The 24,096-nt window shown below is 42.1% G+C and overlaps 2 protein-coding genes across 5 annotated transcripts in view; both read right to left on the bottom strand.

Moving 5' to 3' along the window:
* LOC122554598 (dynamin-3-like) overlaps positions 1-6,935 on the bottom strand; it is a 215,331-nt gene extending 208,396 nt beyond the window's left edge. For both annotated transcript variants that reach the window (XM_043699882.2, XM_043699891.2), the window contains exon 1: positions 6,663-6,935. In XM_043699882.2, coding sequence (XP_043555817.1) covers positions 6,663-6,823 — 161 coding nt within the window. In that variant the 5' untranslated portion in view covers positions 6,824-6,935. The remainder of the gene's footprint in view (positions 1-6,662) is intronic.
* A 6,082-nt stretch (positions 6,936-13,017) lies between these two features.
* Positions 13,018-24,096, bottom strand: part of mettl13 (methyltransferase 13, eEF1A lysine and N-terminal methyltransferase) — a 30,341-nt gene continuing 19,262 nt past the window's right edge. For all 3 annotated transcript variants that reach the window (XM_087990880.1, XM_043699878.2, XM_043699879.2), the window contains 3 exons: positions 22,388-22,597; positions 19,785-19,916; positions 13,018-15,056 (listed from right to left, as the gene is read on the bottom strand). In XM_087990880.1, the coding sequence (XP_087847006.1) occupies positions 14,782-15,056; positions 19,785-19,916; positions 22,388-22,597 (617 nt within the window). In that variant the 3' untranslated portion in view covers positions 13,018-14,781. The remainder of the gene's footprint in view (positions 15,057-19,784; positions 19,917-22,387; positions 22,598-24,096) is intronic.

Below are 24,096 nucleotides of genomic sequence, written 5' to 3'. Positions count from 1 at the left end.
CAGCACAAAGGGATTTATGGGCCCTCATGTATAAATCACAAAATGCCAGCATACATGAGCAGGTAATAAGGAAGGCAACTGGAAATTTGGCCTTTATTTAACGGAGAATGCAGTATTAAAATAAGGAAGTCCTGCTAAAATAGTACAAGGCTCCAATTAGACCAGACCTAAAATAGAGTGAAGACTTTTGGTCCTCTTATCAAAGGATAGACATACTTGTGTTGGAGACAGTCCAGAGAAGGTTGATCACAGGTAGGGAGGAATTTTCTTGTGAGAAGAGGTTGAGTAGGTTGGGCTTATATTCATTGTATTCATTAGAGTTTAGAAGAATTAGAGGTGATCAAATTATTAACAGGGTTGGTACAGAGACTCTCCCTGTGGAACAGTCTAGGACCAAAGGGCATAATCTCAGAGCCAGGGATCAACCATTTAGAACAGAGGTGAGGAGGAATTTCTTTCACAGTAATGCAATCGTGGAATTCTTTACCAGAGGAAGATTGAAGAAGCTATGCCATTAAACATATTCAAGGTTGAGATAGGTGGATTTTTAATCAGCAAGTTAAACAGTGGTTATGGGAAAAGCCAGAAAAGTGAAATTCAGCATTATCAGATCAGCCATGACTTCATTGAGAGGCAGAGCAAACTTGACTGGCTGAAAGGCCTCTGTGCAATTACTCCTTATGGTCTTAGGATCCAGGTACCTCAGAATTATATGCCAGCATGAGTCAGCTCTTTCAAAGAAGCAAAGAAATACAAACGAGCTTATAAAATAATCAATTACTTGAAATGCCTTAGAACACAGCAAAATTAATTATTCAATAATAGTTCAGAGCATTATTCCATTGAAGTAACTTCGAAAAAATAAGTAGTTGAAACTTTATTGCTGGAACAGCACAGCAGGTCAGGCAGCATCCAGGGAACAGGAGATTCGACGTTTCGGGCACAGGCCCTTCTTCAGGAATCACCCAATCTGTACATCTTTGGACTAAAGAGTGCATTTGAAGTATGAGAATTCCTAATTTTACTAACCAGATATTAGAAACTATACTTTTAAATTGTTTCATCTTTAAAACTCAATACCACATAAATGAATAAACTGAAATGATTCAAAACAAAAATCAATTTAATTGGTGTGTATTAAAATTTTCAAAGCACAATTGACATTTAAATTCCATATATTATTAAGAATTTTATTTGCTATACTGATAGCGACAATAGCTGTGGTTTATCCTACATAAAAACTATAACATAATGTTCTATTGCTATGCACTTTAAGGTTACTACCCTCTGTGGCTAGTTCCACAACACAGTAAATGTTACACTAGTCATTTCACTAGCCTGTGAACTCCAGCAGCGAAGTGACAGTGCTTGCCACTGGCATTGAAGAACTCTGCTCCAAGAAATCTAGATAACTCTGCAGCAAGGACTCTACCTCCCTTAGTGGGTAACTGAACGCAAATATTGTTAATGGAGATTCACAGCCATGTTATCAAGCTGCCTAACCAGGCAATCACATTAAACAGTTCTTACAGACAGAAAAATCAGGAAATACAGCAGCCAATGACAGACCACAACTTCAGTGCTTCCACATTAATTTGCGCTTGCACAAAATCCTAAGAATGTTTAATGACAGCAAACACAAATAGTACAAAGTAGATAATTTTGCTTCAGGTCAAAGATGTGGTCAGATTTATTGAAACAGTGTAAGAGACACTAGTCTGCCCTATAGCATCATGTGCAAAACTATGAATAAACATTTGGCACAAGATGTTTCTTTCAGAAGCAAAAGCGCAAAATGTTCATGAGTACATGCAACTATCTTTAAGCAACTATGCATGAAATTCCAGACGACCAACAATGTTGGAACAAGAGGATTCCAGACAAAATAAGGACAGTTTTAAAACTGGAGCTTAAGAACATAGCCTCATCTTCCACCTAGGAACCCTCCAACCACAAGGGATGAATGCAGATTTCTCCAACTTCTTCATTTCCCCTCCCCCCACCTTATCTCAGTCCCAACCCTCGGACTCAGCACCGCCTTCTTGACCTGCAATCTTCTTCCCGACCTCTCCGCCCCCACCCCCCTTCAGCTTATCACCCTCACCTTAACCTCCTTCCACCTATCGCATTCCCAACGCCCTCCCCCAAGTCCCTCCTCCCTACCTTTTATCTTAGCCTGCTTGGCACACCTTCCTCATTCCTGAAGAAGGGCTTATGCCCGAAACATCGATTCTCCTGCTCCTTGGATGCTGCCTGACCTGCTGCGCTTTTCCAGCAATACATTTTTCGGCTCTGATCTCCAGCATCTGCAGTCCTCACTTTCTCTTAGCTTAAGAGCATAACCAGGAGTACTTTTTTCCCCATATAAAAGGTAACAGAAGTCTGGATTTCTCTCCATCCAAAGGCTGTTTATGAAAAGTAATCAGAACTTTTAAGACTGAGAAATTAAGTCTGTTCAGGATATGGAGCAATGGCAGGAGAATGGAATTAAGGTACAGACAAGGTAAGATATCCTTGAATGGTGGAACAGGGCTGAAAGCCTGAATGCTCTATTCCTTCTCCAAACCAACATTGCCTTGCTTGTGTCTGGTCAATGATATCAATAAATGTAAATATAAGAAATTTGTGCATCACTGAGCAGGTTATTGCGAGACAAGAGTTGCTTGATAGCACTGTTGATGACACCTTAGAGCAGATGGATGAGGCAGTAATTAGCTGGGTTGTATTCGTCTTGCTTTTTGTGGACATGATGTACTTAATTTTCCACATTGTCGGGTGGATGCCAATGTTGTAACTGTAAGGAAACAGCTTGGTTACAAATGTAGCAAGCTTGGAGCACACAGTACTCCAGTCTTCAGTACTATTGCCAGAATGCGGTCAAGGCCCATAGCCTTTTCAGTATCCAGTGCCTCCAACTGTTTCTTGATACTCCTGGAGTGAACTGAACTGGCTGAAGATGGACATCTGTGATCATGGGGACATCTGCAGGATTCTGAGATGGATCATCCACTTGGAACTTCTGGATAAAGGTTGGTACAAATGCTTCAGCCTTATCTTTTGCACTAATGTGTTGGGCTCACAATCATTGAGGTTGGGGAAAATTTGTTGAGCCTCCTCCTCCAGTGAGCTATTTAGTTGTCCAGCGCCACTCACAGATAGGTGTGGCAGGACTGCAGAGTTTAGGTCTCGCTCGTTGATTATGGAACTGCTTTGCCCTGCCTATCATTTGCTGCTTATGCTGTTTGACATGCAAATTTGGTAGCTTTATCAGGTTCATACCACATTTTAAGGAATGCTTGGTGACAGATCTGGCACACCCTCCTGTATTTTTCATTAAACCAGGATTCATCCATTGGATGATGATATTGGGAGGGTAGGGGTTTTGCCAGGCCTGAGGTTGCAAGTTGTGTCAGAGTACAATTCTGTTATTGCTGATGGATCACAGTGCCTTACAAATGTCAAGTCTTGAACTGCTACATGTGTTGGAAGATGATCTCATTTAGAACACTCTGTGTCACACAACACAATAAAGTATCCTCAATGGGAAGACAGGACTGCGGTTCCACAAGGATTGTTCATGTGGTCACATCTATCAACTGTTAGCATCAGTTGTAACTGCAATTGGCAAGTTATGGAGGATGGAGTCAACTATAATGTTCTCTATTGCTGGTTCTCTCAGACCCTGCCATAGCAGCTCTGTCCTTTGTGATTCATCGAGCTCGGTCAGTAGTGGTGCTGTAAAGCTAATATTGAAGGTCATCTTGCCCTTTTTTCACCCTCAATACTTCCTCCAAGTGGTGTCCAACATGGAGGACGACTGACTCATCATCTGGGGGGCTGGTGCTGAGGCTGCAGTATGTGGTATTCAGCGGGTGATTTCCTTGGCCACTTCATGCTGTGACACTTCATGGTGATCTGTCATCAATGCTGAAGACACATAAGACCTTAAGATGAAGGAGGAGAACTAGGCTACACAGCCCACCAAGTCTATTCCACCATTCAAAGAAGCCATGACTGATCTGATAACCTTCAACTCGACTTTTCTGTCTTTTCCACAAAACCCTCAATTTCTTTACTGATAAAAAAAACTGTACATCTCAGCCTTGAATACATTTAATAACCCAGCTTCTATGATAAAGAATTCCACAGAATCACCTCCCTCAAAAGAAACTCCTCCTCATCTTTGTCTTACATGGGCAATCCTTGACTCTGAGATAATTCTCTGTGGTCCTAGACTTGCCCACAAGGAGAATTACCTTTCCACATCTACCCTGTTAAGTCCTTTAAGAATCTTGTATGTTTCAATGAGGTCATCTTTTATTTTTCTAAACTCCAATAAGTAGAGGCCCAGCTTACTCAACCTCTCTTCATAAGAATCTCTCTTCTTGGCCAGGATCAACCTACTGAGCCTTCTATGTACTAGCATTAGAGTCATCTTTTCTTAGATATGGGGACATAAACTGTTCACAGTATTCTAGATGTGGTCTGTCTCCTTTCTTTTAATTTCAAAAGGAATTTTGTCTTTCCTATTACGTACTGATCTTGAAGCCAACTCCCACTTGACTGGATCCTACTAATCCATCATCTCTCCTTCATTATCTTGCTACTCGTTGTGTGTAAATTCATAACTATTTTCAGAAATGTGCATTACATCAAGATGCTATAGCCACAAGAGCCAAATCACAAACAATGAAAACTAGAAGTAAATTGTTCCCAAATACGAAACTGGAATTGACAAAGGTAGCAAAAGGGTAAAAACAATGACTGCAGATGCTGGAAACCAGATTCTGGATCAATGGTGCTGGAAGAGCACAGCAGTTCAGGCAGCATCCGAGGAGCTTCAGCAAAATCGACGTTTCGGGCAAAAGCCCTTCATCAGGTAGCAAAAGGCAGACAGAACTTTTGAAAACAATTATGCTGATGCACAGCTTTGCTAGAAGTGTAGCATTTTAAGCACCATGTAAAAATCTATTGATTAATCAAATCTGTACAATGGTCAAGGGCAGGATGAGTTTACAACTCAGCTATGCTGGTGCAGCAAAGCGCACAAACAAGACTAGGATTCGTTCATACTCCTCACTCCCTCATGGAATGCACCTAAAAAGTACATATTCACCAAGTTACTTTATTAGTCGTCCACCTGAATGTAATTCAGTTTATATGTGGAAAGTTATCAGCAAATCCTACACAATATTGCAACATTTACTGTTGCTTTGTGGGCATCATGAGCTCAATTATAATCAATAACCACTCAATAGTGAAAAAGGCAGACAATAAGACTTGCAAATAAGCTTTATGTAAGATCTACACTAGCCCAGGCTACAGAGCTATAATTGTGCAGGGTATTAAAAACAAAAATCACAGAATATAGTGTTCATTTGTCAGTTTTGAGTGATATTATTGTTGAAATGATTCCAAAGCTATTTAACTTTGCACAACAAAATCAAACCACCAACTGCAACAGGAAAAAAATTAATAATGCAATTTAAGAAGCAATAATTTTAAATTATTCATTTTCCATCTAGCAGTTTGATATCTCCTCACTGTGCCACTAGTTCCTGGAAAGGTCAGAAAGCTCAGCAATGAAGACAACTTTGAGAACTGCTTTAAATTTAAACTTAACTTTTACTTATTCTTCCAATGATATGATATAGTTCAAATCCCGATGCAAGGATAAGGGTGAAAATTAAAACCATTTTTGCACCTTTTGCATATATTAGAAAGTTGAAAACAGTTCAGTGGATTGAAATTCAATTTTAAATTGTTTAGTTTTACAGCACAACAGGATCACTTGGTTCATCCAACTCACACTAGTTAAGCATTCTGTAATGACCTTCTGAATTAAAAACAATTCCGTCTCTCTATTAGTTATTTTGATAAAAGTAGTAACGAGATGCTGCGGAGTTAACAGAGGAAACAGATTCTGTTTATTTCCAAAAAAAAACCTTAATAATTGTGAACTCTTCCAGGTCGCAATAAGTTCATGAAAAGAATCACTTACTTCCTAACGAGAACCCCATTTCCCTGATCCTGTCATTAAAGGATCTCTCCTACACGCTCAATAAAGCCCAAACGCCAGGGATTACAATTTTAGCAATATGATAACTGTTCTACCCTAAAGCTCCACACGACAAGCAGTTAATGCTCAAACCTTAACATCTGCAAACTGTTTTGCCAAACTGACTCACTATCTGGACGGCACAGAGATCAGCATTAAAAAAAAGCAGTTGCACGCTGATCAAGAAAAATTGACAAAGTAAACATTCAAAGTAGCATCTCAGTTAACACAGATGTTTGAAAGAACAAAATCCTCAAATCAGGAAAGTCTGAAGTGGCATCAAGACACGCCTGGAGAGAGAGAGAGAGAAAACGGATTGGCCACATACTGGAGAACTGATTACACCTCTACAAAATAACAAAAAACAAACACATTTCGAGGTAATTTGAAGTCAGTTAAAAATATTGGTCAATCCAACAGCTGCCCCCCCAAAGTGCACATATCTCTGGATGATTTCAGGAGTGTTACTTGAGCAGCACCCACTGCTGGCAGGTGTCAAACTGAGCAGGGGGTGGGTGGGCAGTCCCACGGCGCACAGCTAGATCCCACAGGCACCTGCCGGCTCCACATGCTGACCATTACACCGCCGACCCCACACCTTTACCTGCCCACGAAGCTCTCCAGGACCGAGCTCTTGCCGGCGCTCTGGCCGCCCACCACCGCGATCTGGGGCAGGTCCAGGTTGCAGCTCTGGCCGATGGCGGAGAAGGCGTCCTGAAGGCGGTTCACCAGCGGGATCAGCTCCTCCATGCCGCGGTTCCCCATGGCGAGCGGGGGCCCGTTCCAAGGTCGCCTGACAGCCGCAGCAGAGAGGGTGCCCTGTCCTTGTCCCACTCCGTTCCCGCTCCCAATCCTCTTCCTCCCTGGTCCCAGTTTGTTTTCCCTCCGCTCTCGGGGCGACACCTAACGGTCCGAGTCCGCGCAGCCGCACTGCGCCCCATCGCTCAACAGGCAGCAGCAGCAGCCGCGCGGGGGTGGGAGGGAGAGGGCAAGTCGGGAGCTGGGCACGAGCCTGAGAGCTGGGCACGAGCCTGAGAGCTGGGCACAGAGTCTGAGCTGGGCACAGAGCCCCGAATGCAGAGCACTGAGCTGGGCACGACCCTGAAAGCTGGGCACAGAGCCCCGAATGCAGAGCAATGAGCTGGGCACGAGCCTGAGAGCTGGGCACAGAGCCTGAACTGGGCACGAGCCTCAGAGCTGGGCACGAACCTGAGAGCTGGGCACAGAGCCCCGAATGCAGAGCAATGAGCTGGGCACGAGCCTGAGAGCTGGGCACAGAGCCCCGAATGCAGAGCAATGAGCTGGGCACGAGCCTGAGAGCTGGGCACAGAGCCTGAACTGGGCACGAGCCTCAGAGCTGGGCACGTACCTGAGAGCTGAGCACAGAGCCCCGAATGCAGAGCAATGAGCTGGGCACGAGCCTGAGAGCTGGGCACAGAGCCTGAGAGCTGGGCACAGAGCCCCGAATGCAGAGCAATGAGCTGGGCACGAGCATGAGAGCTGGGCACGACCCTGAGAGCTGGGCACAGAGCCCCGAGTGCAGAGCAATGAGCTGGGCACAGAGCCTGAGAGCTGGGCACAGAGCCTGAGCTGGGCACGACCCTGAGAGCTGGGCACAGAGCCCCGAATGCAGAGCAATGAGCTGGGCATGACCCTGAGAGCTGGGCACAGAGCCTGAGCTGGGCACGAGCCTGAGAGCTGGGCACGAACCTGAGAGCTGGGCACAGAGCCCCGAATGCAGAGCACTGAGCTGGGCACAGAGCCTGAGCTGGGCAAGAGCCTGAGAGCTGAGCACAGAGCCCCGAGTGCAGAGCACGGGAGCTGGGCACGAGCCTGAGAGCTGGGCACGAGCCTGAGTTGGGCACAAAGCCCCGAGTGCAGAGCACTGAGTTGGGCACGAGCCTGAGAGCTGGGTACAGAGTCCCGAGTGCAGAGCACGGAGCTGGGCAAAGCCCGGGAGCTGGGCGCAGAACTCGTGTGCAGCGACCGGGAGCGGGGCACACAGAGCGCGAATGCACAGCTCAGGAGCAGGGCACACAGGCCGGGAGCACGGCAGCGACTGTACGCATCGAGATCTCCAAGAGTATCTGTGCACACTGCAAAACACAGATAGTTTGCCAAATCTAATTTATTCCTCACACTGTGGTCGCAAAATACTTTTCACAATCCAAATTATTCTACGCACTGAAACCCACGTTATTGACATCTATGAACAATACTATTTTGAACGATGGATAACCACAATACCCAACAACCGACCGTTTTTTTTAAATAAAGCTGCAATAATTGCGTTTCCATCTATCGTAGAAGTCAACAATTTCGTGGGTTCTCAACATTTCGTTTGCATAATGCGTCTGTCGAGGTCATATTTGAATTATCCTTCACTTAATCCTCAATAAAGTTCCAGCATTCGAATGAGAGGCCAATCCATTACTGCTGGGATGGCCAAACCTGTTCCAAAGTAAATACGATCTCTTACCAACATCATAAGACTGATTTTAAATTTAAAAAAATCTAATTATAGACCAGGAAGTTATAGACCAGTTAGTCTGACCTCAGTGGTGCGAAAGATGCTGGAGTCAATTATAAAGGATGAAATTATGACACATCTGATAGCAGTAACAGGATAGGTCAGAGTCAGCATGGATTTATGAAGGGCAAATCATGCTTGACTAATCTTCTGGAATTTTTTGAGGATGTAACTCTGAAGATGGACAAGGGAGATCCAGTGGATGTAGTGTACCTGGACTTTCAGAAAGCCTTTGATAAAGTCCCACATAGGAGGTTAGTGAGCAAAATTAGGGCGCATGGTATTGGGGGCAAAGTACTGACTTGGATTGAAAATTGGTTGGATGACAGGAAACAAAGAGTAGTGATAAACGGCTCCCTTTCGGAATGGCAGGCAGTGACCAGTGGGGTACTGCAGGGATCAGTGTTGGGACCGCAGCTTTTTACAATATATATTAATGATATAGAAGATGGTATTAATAGTAACATTAGCAAATTTGCTGATGATACTAAGCTGGGTGACAGGGTGAAATGTGAGGAGGATGTTAGGAGATTACAGGGTGACCTGGACAGGTTAGGTGAGTGGTCAGATGCATGGCAGATGCAGTTTAATGTGGATAAATGGATAATGTGGGTATCCATTTTGGTGGCAAGAACAGGAAGGCAGATTACTACCTAAATGGAATCAATTTAGGTAAAGGGGCAGTACAAAGAGATCTGGGTGTTCTTGTACACCAGTCAATGAAGGTAAGCATGCAGGTACAGCAGGTAGTGAAGAAGGCTAATAGCATGCTGGCCTTCATAACAAGAGGGATTGAGTATAGAAGCAAAGAGGTTCTTCTGCAGCTGTACAGGGCCCTGGTGAGACCGCACCTGGAATATTGTGTGCAGTTCTGATCTCCAAATTTGAGGAAAGACATTCTGGCTATTGAGGGAGTACAGCGTAGGTTCACGAGGTCAATTCCTGGAACGGCAGGACTATCTTATGTTGAAAGATTGGAGCGACTGGGCTTGTATACCCTTGAGTTTAGAAAACTGAGAGGGGATCTGATTGAGACATATAAGATTATTAAAGGATTGGACACTCTGGAGGCAGGAAACATGTTTCCGCTGATGGGTGAGTCCCGAACCAGAGGACACAGCTTTAAAATAAGGGGTAGGCCATTTGGGACAGAGATGAGGAGAAACTTCTTCACCCAGAGAGTGGTGGGTGTGTGGAATGCTCTGTCCCAGAAGGCAGTGGAGGCCCAGTCTCTGGATTCGTTTAAGAAAGAGTTGGATAGAGCTCTCAAGGATAGTGGAATCAAGGGTTATGGAAATAAGACAGGAACAGGATACTGATTAAGGATGATCAGCCATGGTCATAATGAATGGTGGTGCAGGCTCGAAGGGCAGAATGGCCTGCTCCTGCACCTATTGTCTAATGTTTGCCTTCACCTCAATTGTAGTCTCAGCAGACGTTTCCCTCCCATTTTTTGTACATCTAGTGTGCGAAAGTTTACATATAAAGGAAGCTAATCTTATTACAAGTGGTGAGGTTTTCACTTTTGTTTCGTCTTGTCTCATTTGTAAGAAGTTCCATCTTATATAGTAGTCCAGTCGCAGTCGGGTGTTTCACGTGTATGGTTACGTAATTTCGTGTCACGATTACATTAAATGCATTGTTGACTACGATGTTTACTTCATAGACACTGGTGAGTTTCAGCTTTGACATTTACCATGCTTTCTATGAATGACAATAATATCCAATGCGTATTTTTAAACAAAGAATACTAAGTACATGTTTACAACCCCCTAAAAGGGCCTCCAATGTGGATGTGTCCTAATTGCAGTACTGAAAGTTATCGATATTTTCCCTAGCACAGGACAGAATTAATACAGCATCGCTAATCATTAGTGGTAATATCACTTGAGAAATAACTTAGAACACCAGACTAATGCCAATCCATGACAGCAAGTGATACATTTTCAATTCAGTTAGTCAATCCAGAATTGAAAGTTAGCATTTGGAATGGTGACAACCATTATATCAAAGACTCATCTAGTGAGAGGGGCTCTTGTGGCACAGTGGTAGTATCACTGCCTCTCAGCCAGGAGGCCTGCGTTCAAACCCCACTTCCTCCAGACGTGTGTCACAACACATCTGAACAAGTGAATTAAAAATATCTATAAGAGGACTAGTACACTTTCAGTTTATGGGTTCTAAGGAACACATCCACTACACACCCCTCCAAGAGAAATGTCCTTCCCATTCCAGGTGACTGACGATTTCTTTCAGACATTTGCAGTATTTGGCTCTTATTTAAAGCAAAAACAGATCCATCTGATTCACTAATGCCCTGCAGGGAAGGAAATCTACCATGCTTACCTGGTTTGGTCGAGTGTGGTCAAGTCTTGAATTGTTTAATCAAGCCATTTGGTTCAAGGGACAATTAGTGATGGGCAACTTCCCATGAAAGACAAAATAAATTCATTTCTCTTAAATAAAAAAAAATCATCCGTAGGCTTGTAAACCCAAAATTAATGGGGTGGGCAATTCCCATATCTGTTTTCACATAAGAATCAGGAACTTTGCCAGAGGTATTTCTGTCCTGGATGTGACCTACTGCATTGACCCTGAAGAGCTTTCACTTCTGACATGCACTAGCTAGCTCGCATTTCTTGGAAACATTCCTGACCACATTCCTGTTGTTTGTACCAGAGCTGGCCTCCATTCACGCAAGTTGAATTTTGCATTCCCCACTCGGCTGCATCTGGATGCTGTGACAGAAGTGAATCCAGTTGCATTTTAAATGACATTTTTTTAAACTGTCTCAATTATGATCTTGTTTTGGAGAATTGGGAGGGTAAGCAGTTTTCAAATCAAGCATGAAGCATTTTGAAAACTAGTCATGAGATATTTAACTGGGTAAGGCTAGAAGAGACAGTTAGGAGAAATGGAGGTTACCAGGGGCCATTGGAGGTGGGTGAGAATGTGTTGGTGTTTATGTGCATGTAGAGCAGGTGGGTGAATGGGTGCGAGGGGGTTGTTAGAGAATCTAATGTTCAACAACAGGACAGGATCTGTTAACTATCACACCTTCGGATTTGGCAGCTTGCATCCTCCGGAATAATGTCCCATCAACCCTTCTTCCCTGCACCCAACTGGAGAGTAAAAACCAGGATGTCTCAGACAGAGAGACGTGGGGAAGACCACCAAAAACAACTGCTGTTATGCCAAGCAGACAAAAAGGATTTTTTTTTGCTTTAACCACTAAGCAGAATGCTTTTTTGGGGCGGGGGGGTCGCAGGGCACAGACGTTTCCCTTTGAGTTTTTGTGCATGCATGCGTGCAAACACAGTATTTGACAAGATGAGGATTGTGCATATTTAAGGTCCACTCTCACCAGAGAGTGCATACACCTGAAGTCAACACAATGATGCTCAAAACTGAGTACTAAGATTTTTTTTTAAAAAAAGGGCTGCTGGAAGAGATGGTGTAGAAGTTGTGAGAAACCTGGGACTTCACATAGAAAGCTATCTTTCTACTACAAGCACATTGATCCATTTGAATGGAGCATGGGGTTTCTGCTATGTTAAGAGGTCAATGAGGAGTGCCTTTTTTGTAACTGAGTACATTGACTAAACATTAGTTAGTAGGCAACCAATATTGAATTTAGTTTGTTTGCTGTTTGAAATACTCTGATGAACTTGTCATGAAGAAATTCACATCACTTTTTAAAAATCATTACTCTCTGCAGGGATTGTCGCACTAAGCCGAAACAACTGATTAGATTTCAAGGAGCAGGCCAATCCCAATTACTATTTTCTTTTCTTAGTAAAAGGGAAATGGAAAACTTTACAAAGAGGGATTGAAGCTAAGTTTGTATAAGATGTGATCTACAACAACCATCAACGTCTTTCATTTTAGTGATGGAGTGATTTGTCCCCAGCATTGATTAATCAACAGTTTAGTGAGACAGTCTTTCATACAGTTGGCAAAATGAAAGACTATTATATTCAACTAACTTAATAAGAAAATGCACCAGTAAGGTACATTATTGTGGAAATAAGATCTTATACAGGCATATTAGCACTGTTGCCCCACAGCACCAGGGTCCCAAGGTTTGATTCCAGCCTCAGGCAACTGTCTGTGTAGAGTTTGCACGTTCTCCCAGTGTCTGCGTGGGTTTCCTCCGGGTGCTCCAGTTTCCTCCCACAGTCCAAAGATGTGCAGGTCAGGTGAATTGGCCATGCTAAATTGCCCATAGTGTTAGGTGCATTAGTCAGAGGGAAAATGGGTCTGCGTGGGTTACTCTTCAGAGGGTCGGTGTGGACTGGTTGGGCCAAAGGGTCTGTTTCCACCCTATAGGGAATCTAATCTAATCTAATCTAATCTAAAAATATCACCCACAGCCAATTCCACACATTCCCGTGTATCTCAAAGATTCATTCAACATTTAGTCAACCTATTATATCACAGAAAAGATTTCATTATATGAACAAAAACTCAATTTTAAACAATCCTCTCATTAGCATTAGAATGCTTACATGAATGCTTATAAACTGTTACACGAGAAGGAAATAATAGGCTTCTGCACAAATTGCATAATTTTCACAGTGACAAGTACAGGGAACAAAATAAACTAAAAATCAGTTCCTCCTAAAACAAACATTGGCACTTCTGGTGCAATTGGATAAATTTAAACATGTCCTATTTCAAAAAAGAATAAATTTAACTGGAAATCCTTGAGACTTCCACACTGTAAGTAATCTAAATCTAAATCTACTATTGAAATGAACTTACAATACTGAATTAAGACAAAAGCAAATTACATATTTAACAAGCTTTGTGAATTGCACAATGGATTGAGAAAATAACGATTGAGCCCATTACCACACTGATGTGGTGTATCAGGGATACATTAATTTGTTACATAATACAATGACAGTAAATAAAAAGGTTGAAAAAAAGTTGATAAATTAGGCAATTGAGCTAATTTCATTTCGTATTTTAAACATACAAAAATATTTATAGACCAGTCTTAAAATATGATTTATTTTGTGATAACCACTTGGAGTCAATTGTACTGCACTAACTGTCAAGAGATCAGAGATCAGATCACTTTGGGCCAATGAGGCAAGAAGAGGCAGACGGAATTTAATTTAGATAAATGTGAGGTGCTGCATTTTGGAAAAGGGAAATCAGGTCAGGACTTAATGGTAAGGTCCTGGGGCATGTTGATGAACAAAGAGACCTTGGAGTGCAGGTTCATAGTTCCTTGAAATGGAGTCACAGGTAGACAGGATAGTGAAGGCGGCTTTGGTAAGCTTGCCTTTATTGGTTAGAGTACTGAATATAGGAGTTGGGAGGTCATGTTGTGACTGTACAGGACATTAGTTAGGCCAATTTTGGAATACTGCATGCAATCCTGGTCTCCCTGCTACAGGAAGGATGTTGTGAAACTTGAAAGGGTTCAGAAAATAGTTACAAGGATGTCGCCAGGATTCGAGGGTTTGAGTTATAGGGATGGGCTGGGGCTATTTTCCCAGGAGTGTCAGAGGCTGAGGGGTGACCTTAGAGAGATTTATAAAGTCATGAGGGGCATGAAAAATTTGAATAGATCAGGTCTTTTCCCTGGGTTGGGGGGAATCCAAAACTAGAGGGCATAGGTTGGAGCTGAGAGGTGAAAGATTTAAAAAGGGACCTAAGGGGCAACTTTTTCATGCAGAGGGTGGTGCATGTCTGAAACAATAATGACATTTAAAAGGCATGTGGATGGGTCTATGAATAGGAAGGGTTTAGAGGGTATGGGCCAAGTGCTGGCACATGGGACCAGATTAATTTAGGATATCTATTCAGCATGGGGGAGGGTCTGTTTCCGTGCTGTACATCTGTATGACTCGGCATTGAATATGAACTTCATGACCTGAAAGGCTCAGTGGGTACATGGCACCACTTGAGAAAGCCCCTATGATAGTTAGATACGTTTTTTTTAAGTAATCATTTAATATATGACACGAAAGGAATTCTGGAAGAGAACCTTTCTTCTTAATTGGATTAGAGACTTTCACATATCTTCATATATACCTGAAATAATATGATAAGGCACACCATTTTGTTTGGATCAGAACTTAATGAACATTTAAGAGATATATCCGTATTCTTATTGAATGGCAACAAGTATCACTGCAAGTAGTAAACCGAAATATCATACACACTAGTTCAGGAATCTTCACACAATTCTAACTGTCTTCAACATTTCTTCAAGATTATATGTTGGATCCCAATGTCTGCCAGGTTTCTTCAGAGTATTTTCCAGTATCTGACCTGCCTCAAGAAGGTCTTTTGATCCAACTTTATGTTCCATGGTCAACTGGCAGTACAAAATTTCATTTACCTCACCCTCAATTTTCTGGAGGTAAACAAGAGGAAATACTCCTTTGATTGCTGCCATAACCTTCTCTTTCAGACTATGGTCCCTGCACACCAGATTCAGAATGAAGAGTCCTGCAACATTGAGAATGAAAGCACATTAAACAATAAAGATATGCAAATTCACTTCTCAAATTAGTTACGATAACAAATTGAGGTTCATATTGAAAGGAGGACACTATTTCAAGTTTGATACAGCACATACTGTCAAGGAAATAATGTAAGTAGTAAAACATAGGCTAGATGCAAAATAAAAATTTCCCTCACTTCTTGTGTGTTTCTTTTAAAGATCATTTTAATCTGTCATGTTTGTGGCACATAGGAGCGCATGGATAACAATGTGATCCAAGGCAAAAATGTCTGTATTAAACATGTGGCTTATGGAGATTTGGCACAATTTTATTCACCTGCAGATGGAGCTGCAGATTCTGCTACACATCAGGAAAGAGAAAGATTATCTGGATATTTTGAATCAAGATGCGTTGAAAGATTGCTGACTTCTTAAATGCAAGTTATCGAATGGTCATTGTACATGCTATTTACACAATTATTTGATCAAGTAGTCGGTGGAATGTCGAGTTAGACAAGCTGGAGGCAGGGGCCTGTATATGAATGGAGATTTGGCCAGCAACAAGTAGCTGATTGGTCTGTGAAATGGTGACCAGCTTTCATTAATGAACATCTTCCATCTGTCAACAACCATGTGATTGGCTCTCAGGTAGCTGAATAGATGGTGGATGCTAATGTATGGTAGAAGTCAAAGGATCTGGATGTAAGTTTGCTCTTTCCTGAGCTGGAAGTTTCACTTTCAGATGTTTCGTCACCATACTAGGTATCATCATCAGTGAGCCTCCGGTGAAGCGCTGCTGTTTTATCCCGCTTTCTATTTATGTGTCTTGGTTTCTTAAGGTGGGTGATATCATTTTCTGGTTCTTTTTCTCAGAGGATGGTAGATGCGGTCTGAATCGATGTGTTTATTGATTGAGTTCTAGTTAGAATGTCATGTTTCTAAGAATTCCCGTGCGTGTCTTGGTTTAGCTTGTCCTAGGATGGATGTGTTGTCCCAGTCAAAGTGGTGTCCTTCTTTGTCGGTATATAAGGATACTAGTGATAGCGGGACATATCTTTTTGTGGCTAGTTGACGTTCATGTACCCTGGTGGCTATACAGTATATTCAAGAAAAACTGATACCCAAAAAACACAGTCCGCCAATTTCCCAACAACAAACCCAAACAAGCCGGCATAATGTGCCCAGAACTCTAGGCACATGACCTTACATCAAAGATATCTCTGAAATGATTTCCAGACTACTCAGACCTCTTGGCATCATGATAGCCCACAAACCTACCAACACACTTAAACAGAAGCCAATTAATCTAAAAGACCCTATACAAACAGCTAAACAAACATGTCATTTACAAACTACCAAATAACAAACACTATATCAGACAAACAGGTAGAAAACTAGCCACCAGAATACATGAATATCAACTACCAACAAAAAGACATGACCCACTATCACTAGTATTCTTGCACACACGAAGGAGGACACCACTTTTACTGGGACAACACATCCATCCTAGGACAAGCTAAACAGCGACACGCATAGGAATTCCTAGAAGCATGGCATTCTAACCAGAACTCAATCAATAAACATGTCGTTTTGGACCCTATCTACCACCCTCTGAGAAAAAGAACCAGAAACGATATCACCCACCCTAAGGAGCCAAGACCCATAAATAGAAAGTGGGGACATAACACCAGCACTTTGTGGGCGGTACGACGGCACAATGGTTAGCACTGCTGCCTCACAGCGCCAGAGACCCGGGTTCAATTCCCGCCTCAGGCGACTCTCTGTGTGGAGTTTGCACATTCTCCCCGTGGCTGCGTGGGTTTCCTCCGGGTGCTCTGATTTCCTCCCACAATCCAAAAATGTGCAGGTTAAGTGGATTGGCCATGCTAAATTTCCCGTAGTGTTAGGTGAAGGGGTAAATGTAGGAGAATGGGTCTGGGTGGGTTACGCTTCGGCGGGTCGGTGTGGATTTGTTGGGCCGAAGGGCCTGTTTTCACACAGTAAGTAATCTAATCATTTACACCCATGTTTTTTGGGTTGGATTTTGTAGTCAGAGATGACAGACCCCTCAAAGCTGCACACAAGGACAGAATAATCTCTCAACTGTTTCTGAAGAGCAGTTTAAATTGGTCTCGTATTAAGAGAGATCTCAAGGCTTTGAACAGAATGATATCAACAAACAGATAAGCAGTAACATTCAAGCATTCCTGTGGACAACACAGCAGGAAGTTAAAAGCACTGATTATACCTTAAGAAAATTTTGAAGTAAACACAATAAATGACTTTGATTGGATCGAGATAGAAATGAAATGGCACAAATATATTTACAGATTTTAAAACGCTTATGAACTCTTTTCATCTTAATAGGGGTAAATTAAGGTACAGTTACAGCATTTAAAGGACTTCTGTATAGGTACGTGAATAGCGAAGGTTTAGAGGGATATGGGCCAAATGCAGACAAGTGGGACTAGTTTTATTGGAGAAACATGGTCGGCATGGACAAGTTGGACCAAAGGGTTGTGCTTCTGTGCTATATAACTCCAAGTTCTTTTTGGAAAATCTCCCAAGCTGATCCTTACAGTACGCTCCATATTCCTTAACTGAACAAACAAAATATAGTTTCTTCCGGTCTCTTCAAATTACCTTGTGGAAAGGTAATGACTTCCTTGCCTGCAGATAATGTTATTATGGGGTACCAAAAAGGGAGAAAGAGATTGGAAGGTTGGATTTGGGACAGACCAATGGAGACTGCTGAGGAAAAATGGCTTTGAAACATAGTCATTGCTGCTCTGTAGGCAAGATCTTAAAAGTAGCAATTAAATAAACAGGCAGATAACGTTTAATTCATACTGTTTAGTGTGGCAGTTGTTAGCCAGACACACTTGCTTTTCTTTGTTTAATAGCAAGGATTTTGTACATTTAGCTATAGCATTTAAATGTCTCAGCCTCACGGAAAAATCCACACTTCAGTCAGTGCAGACCTTCTTCAGTTGTACGCAAGTGTCAGTCACATCCAGAAATGGGACTTGAACCCACACGATCTGCTGATTCAGAGATAATTGCGCTCCTCCGAGACAAAATTGGTTCAAGCAAACACAACGTTTTTGACTTGCTGTGTAAAAACCTGAGATGTTCTGAGAGGACATAGAAACATAAGAAATAGGGGCAGGAGTAGGCCATTCAGCCCATCAAGACTGCACCACCATTCCACATGATTGTGGCTGATATTGCGATCTCAGTATCCCACTCCCGCTTTCTCCCCATACCCCTTCATCTGGTTAGCTGCAAGAGCCATATCCAGCTCCCTCTTGAACACCTCTAATGAACTGACCCCAACTGCTTCTTGTGGGAGAGAATTCTACAGGTTCATAACTCTAGGTGAAGAAATTCTTCCTCATCTCAATCCTGAATGGCCTACCCCTCGTTCTTACACTGTGACACCCCCCCCAACCCCGGTTCTGGATTTACCTAACATTGGAAACATTCTTCCTGTATCCAGTTAAAAATCACACAACACCAGGTTGTAGTCCAACAGGTTTAATTGAAAGCACTAGCTTTCGGAGTGCTGCTCCTTCATCAGGTGATTGTGGAGGACACAATTGTAAGACACAGAATTTATAGCAAAAATTTACAATGTGATGTAACTGAAATTACACATTGAAAAATACCTTGATTGACTCAACAGACAATGTATAATTTCAGTTACATCACACTAAACTTTTGCTATGAATTCTGTGCCTTACAATTGTGCCCTCCACAATCACCTGATGAAGGAGCGGCGCTCCGAAAGTTAGTGCTTCCAATTAAACCTGTTGGACTATAACCTGGTGTTGTGTGATTTTTAACTTTGTACACCTCAGTCCAACACCAGCATCTCCAAATCATTCCTGTATCCAACCTGTCTAGTCCCATCAGGATTCTCATATATGTTTCTGAGATCTCCCCTCATCCTTTTTAATTCCATCCTAATAAGCAAAGCAAGGGAAACAGCAAAAGGTTGCCCTGCTCCTTTGAAACCAAGCAACAAAACCTCGCACTTGTACAGGAGGTTTGTGAATAAATTGTTATAGAAAGGCTACTGGGATTAAGTTTTGGTGTGCACTGCATTACTTGTTTTCTATAATTTTGTTTAAGTACTTTAATAGGAAGTGGACATCAGTGACAAGGCCCATTCTTTTGGTTCATTCCCTAATTGTCCTTGAATTAGTGGTTTTCTTGGCCATTTCCTGGGGATGTTAAGCGTCAATAACATTGCTATGACTCTGGCAACATATGTAGACTAGCAAAGGATGGCAGATTTCATGCCGTAAAGGACATTATCGAACTGGATATGTTTTTACAACAATGAATGATAGTTGCGCTGGTCACCATTACTTTCATATTCCAGATTTATGAATTGATTTTAAATTCCATCAGCTGGGATGGGAACTCGTGTCCACAAATCATTAGCCTGTATTATCTTTGTAGCAATTGCCACGGTTATCCCCCACACAAATGTGTGTGATGTACCTGCCAGACATTGCAAACCTGTGCGGTAAAAACAATGACTGCAGATGCTAGAAACCAGATTCTGGATTAGTATTCCTGATGAAGGGCTTTTGCCCGAAACGTCGATTTTACTGCTCCTCGGATGCTGCCTGAACTGCTGTGCTCTTCCAGCACCGCTAATCCAGAAAATTGCAAACCTGTGCATCAATCAATAAAGTTATTTGAAGGTATAGATCAATCACCTTGGTGTGCTAGAAGGTTTCGTACTTTCTGTAGAAATGCATCCTCTACAAATGCTAGAGGAGGACAGCTCATTCCCAGAGTGTTGTCTTTGCTATCGACATCAAACATAATAACATCATAGGAGACCTTTCCTGTGGCAACAAAATAAAAATGTTTTGATTTCAGTCACTTTTCTTTTGCATGGATTTGTTAGCAGTGGCTGCAGGATTGGGATTAATAGAAAACAGTAAGTACACAAACATGTCAGAAAAATCACGACTTCTGGCTTTAATTCAAAGTTCCCAAAGTTTAAATAGACATTGCAGTAATACCAGTAACAATTACATTAAATAGTTCAAATGCCAGTGCAAATTACTGTGAATGACAACTTCGAAAGTTGAAGCGGCAGGTTGTGTTGAAGCAGCACGGTGGCACAGTGGTTAGCATGGTTGCCTCACAGTGCCAGGGACCCGGGTTCAATTCCCACCTCGGGCAACTGTCTGTGTGGAGTTTGCACATTCTCCCAGTGTCTGTGTGGGGTTTCCTCCGGGTGCTCCAGTTTCCTCCCACAGTCACAAAGATGTGCAGGTGAATTGGCCATGCTAAATTGCCCGTAGTGTTAGGTGAAGGGATAAATGTAGGGTTGCTCTTTGGAGGGTCGGTGTGGACTTGTTGGGCCGAAGGGCCTGTTTCCACACTGTAAGTAATCTAATCTAATCTAACACAGGCAAAATCCAACAGACTAAAACATTAACCCCCCTCTCAATTGATTTAACCATTTGTGGGTTATTTCTTGAGTATATTTTTGGTCCTGAACCTCCTTCTGTCTTCCTCACAATATACTTTCCTATTTGTCTAGTTGTCTGCAAATTTAACTACCATGCATTTGTTCCCTTCATCTAAGTAATTGATGTAATGTGTAAAATGAGGAGACCCAGCACAGATCCCTGTAGGACTTCAAGAATCACATTCTGTCAATCAGCCAAAGACCTATTTATGCATAGTATTTTCTGACAGCCAGCCAATCTTCTATCCATACTATTATCCCTACATCATGAGCTTTTATTTTCTGTAATAACTTTTGATGTCGCACTCTACCAAATGCCAGTGGAAATCCCAGTACAATATACCCAAAGGCTCCAGTTTATCCGCAGCGCACGTTACTCCTTCAAAGAAATCCAATAAATCAGTTGGACATGATTTCCCTTTAGAGAAAACTATGTTCACTCTTCCCAAATACATTTCTCTAAGTACACAGCTATAATTTCACTAATGATGGATCTTAACCCCTTCGCTATGGCAGATGTCCAGCTAACTGGCTTGTAGTTTCTTCTTTTCTGCCTCCTTCCATTCCTGAATAAAAGGGTTATGTTAGCTTAGTTATATTCCAGTCCGATGGAACCTTCTTAGATTCCAAAGGGATTGTTTCACCCTTCTGAATGTGTGTAGGATCAATAATCTCATTGTAAGGGGTTAAGAGAGGACGAGAATCTTGTTCTCTCAGAGGGTAATGAATCTGTTTGAAATTTGTTTACTGCAGAGGGCTGAAGTCTTTTCTAATCTTTATAGGTGTCAAGGGTTTATGAGGAAAAGGCAGGAAAGTGGAGTTGAGGTTTAACAGAATCACACTGAATGGTAGAGCAGACTTGGTGGGCTGAATGGCCGACTGCTGTTCCTGCACCTCACGGCTTTTCCTGAACCTGGGAAATTTGTAAAGTTAACACCAATGCACTCACTACCCATTGAGCAAACTCTTTTAAGATCCTAGGATGAAGTCCATTTAGACCCGGATACTACATTAGCTGCCCAGCCATCCTCCAAAACAAAAAGAACTTCAAAATAAAAGAAAAATGACATGGACTTTTAAAAAAAAAACAAACTGAATGAATCACACTGCAAGTGGAGTAACACTGAACAAAACAAATGGATTCCAAAAACCGAGCAAGTAAAAAATTATTCTGTTCCTAGGAAGCTTTCCTTGGCCAGTTTATAAAGTTGACACATGGGCTCAGAGACAAATGGTAAACACTGAGGCAAATGTCCCATGATGGTTTATGTCAAGCATTGGTGAAAATTAGGAAGCGCACAAGGAATTCAGTAAATGCCTTCAGCAATTGATTCAACTCTAGGATCTCAGGGATAATAAAAGAGGAGAAATTCCTTTATTCAGAGGGTGGTGAATCTTTGGAATTCTTTGAAGGGGGCTATGGAGGCATTCAATTCTTGAGCAGGTTCAAGACAGAAATCGATAGGTTACAGGAGACAGCTGGCATGAGGGATATGGAGACAGTACAGGAAAATGGCATTGAGAAGATCAGCCATTATCTAGAAAGGCAGGGCAGACTCGAATGGTTGAATGCCCCACTTCTTGTTTTGATGGTCCTATAAAAAAAAAACTTGACGTGATTTGGATTAAGGACGCCATGTCAATTTCTAGCATAATTCAAATTCTTGCCAGTCATTAAAGTATATGAGTGTGCATGTGTGCTGTTTCTAAGAATGACTACCGAACAAGTTTGGACTATTGCCCACACATTAGTATGGAAGAGAGGGGGAGTAAGATTAATTGGAAAAGTACAATGCATTGCAGTACAAATGCCGACCTGCTGGTAGGGTTTCTTACCGCTATCTGCAGTATGAATATAGTTCAGGCCATCTGCCAGAATCACCTTCATTCGATCATCTTGAGAAAACTCAAACCACGTGGTTGCCACCTCCAACATCATGGGGTCAATTTCAACAGTGTCAACAGCCGATTGGGAGAAATAGTCATGGATAAATGATGGAAGGCTGCCACCACCAAGGCCAACCAGGAGCAGAGAAAAGGGAGTGTCTAAAGGGAATACAAAACAAAAATAAGCAAAATTGGTCACCCGAACACCTGCCTCAACATCTATTCAAAAGATCAGGAGTGACAAACTCAGAATTCTGCTGAATCACTTCTTTGTGAAGATCTGCAAAAAAAAGCTGCTAAATGAATTTTAATTATAATATTTAATGCATCAGCAGTCATGTTCAGGGATAAAACACCCAGCTTATATCTCAGGATATTTCAATAATTGAATTATACATTAGCAACTGCATGCAACAGTTGCTCAACCGTGCAGTTTGAGGGGGAGAAACTGGAATCAGATGTAACAGTATCACGGTGGAGTACAAGTTAACTACAAAAACACGAGAGAGGAGGTGGCTGGAGCTTTTTGGAAGGTGAGCCTAGCAGGGGAGATGATGAAGCAAAATGGCAGGAGTAATTTGGGAGACACAGCTGAAGTTCATCCCAAGGAAGAAGAAACATAGCAAGGGGAGGATAAGGCAACCGTGGTTGATAAGAGAAGCCAGGGACAGCTTAAAAGCAAAAGAAAAAGCAGACAGTCTCGTGAAGGTTAGTGGGAAGCAAGAGGATTGGAAAGCCTTTAAAAACTGGAAGGAGATTAAATATGAGGCTAAGTTAGCTCGTAATATCAAAGAAGATTTCAAGAGTTTTCATTGCTATATCAAAAAGAAAGAGACAAGAGTGGACATTTGTCAGTTGAAAAATGAAGCCGGAGAACAAAAAAAACGATGGAGGCACTTTGCCTCAGTCTTTATGGTGGAAGACACCAATAACTCACCAGAACTCCAAGAAAATCAGGATTCAGAGGCGAGTGCAGTGACCATCACTAAGTATGTGGTAGGGAAGCAGAAAGATGTGAAGATGGATAAATTCACATTATATATTAACCACGTGGAAGAAGGAATTGAGAGCTTTGCTGCTCAGTTTGCAGATGACACAAAGACAGGTGTTGAGGAAGTGGGGAGGCTGCAGAAGGATTTCGACAAGCTAGGAGGGTGGGCAAAGAAATGACAGTTGAATCTGAGGAACACATCGCCGCTGATGGCTTTGGAGGCCAAGTTATTGAGGGTATTTAAGGCAGAGATAGATAGGTTTTTGATTAGCAAGGGGATTAAAGGTTACAGGGAAAACAAGATTGAGAAACATGCCAGCCACTGTCAAATGGCAAAGCAGATTTGATGGGCCACATGGCCTAAGTCTGCTCCTATAACATATGATCTTATAGTCTAAATTGCTACCACTCATTCAGCCTTCCACAATCTGCCAACAAAACTTTTATCAAAATCTATGGAATGTCACCAAAATGGAAATTGTACTTTGTGCATTTTATTCTTCAATGTATGCATGCTGGGTATCGCTTAAGTGCGTGCATTCAGATGATCAAAATGGCTTCTCGCAGAAATGAAATAGGGAAAATAATGAGTCAGAATTAGGATGGAATAGTCAAAATACTGAAAGCAATATAAGTAGGAATTTTTCTTTCCCCGTAGGAGAAATAA

The sequence above is a fragment of the Chiloscyllium plagiosum genome, unplaced genomic scaffold, assembly GCF_037043375.1.
Source record: "Chiloscyllium plagiosum isolate Xiang-an unplaced genomic scaffold, Cpla_swu_hap1 HiC_scaffold_9, whole genome shotgun sequence".
Lineage (NCBI taxonomy): Eukaryota > Metazoa > Chordata > Chondrichthyes > Orectolobiformes > Hemiscylliidae > Chiloscyllium > Chiloscyllium plagiosum.
The sequence above is the reverse complement of the archived record's forward strand: the minus strand, read 5'-3'. Positions and strand labels throughout refer to the sequence as shown.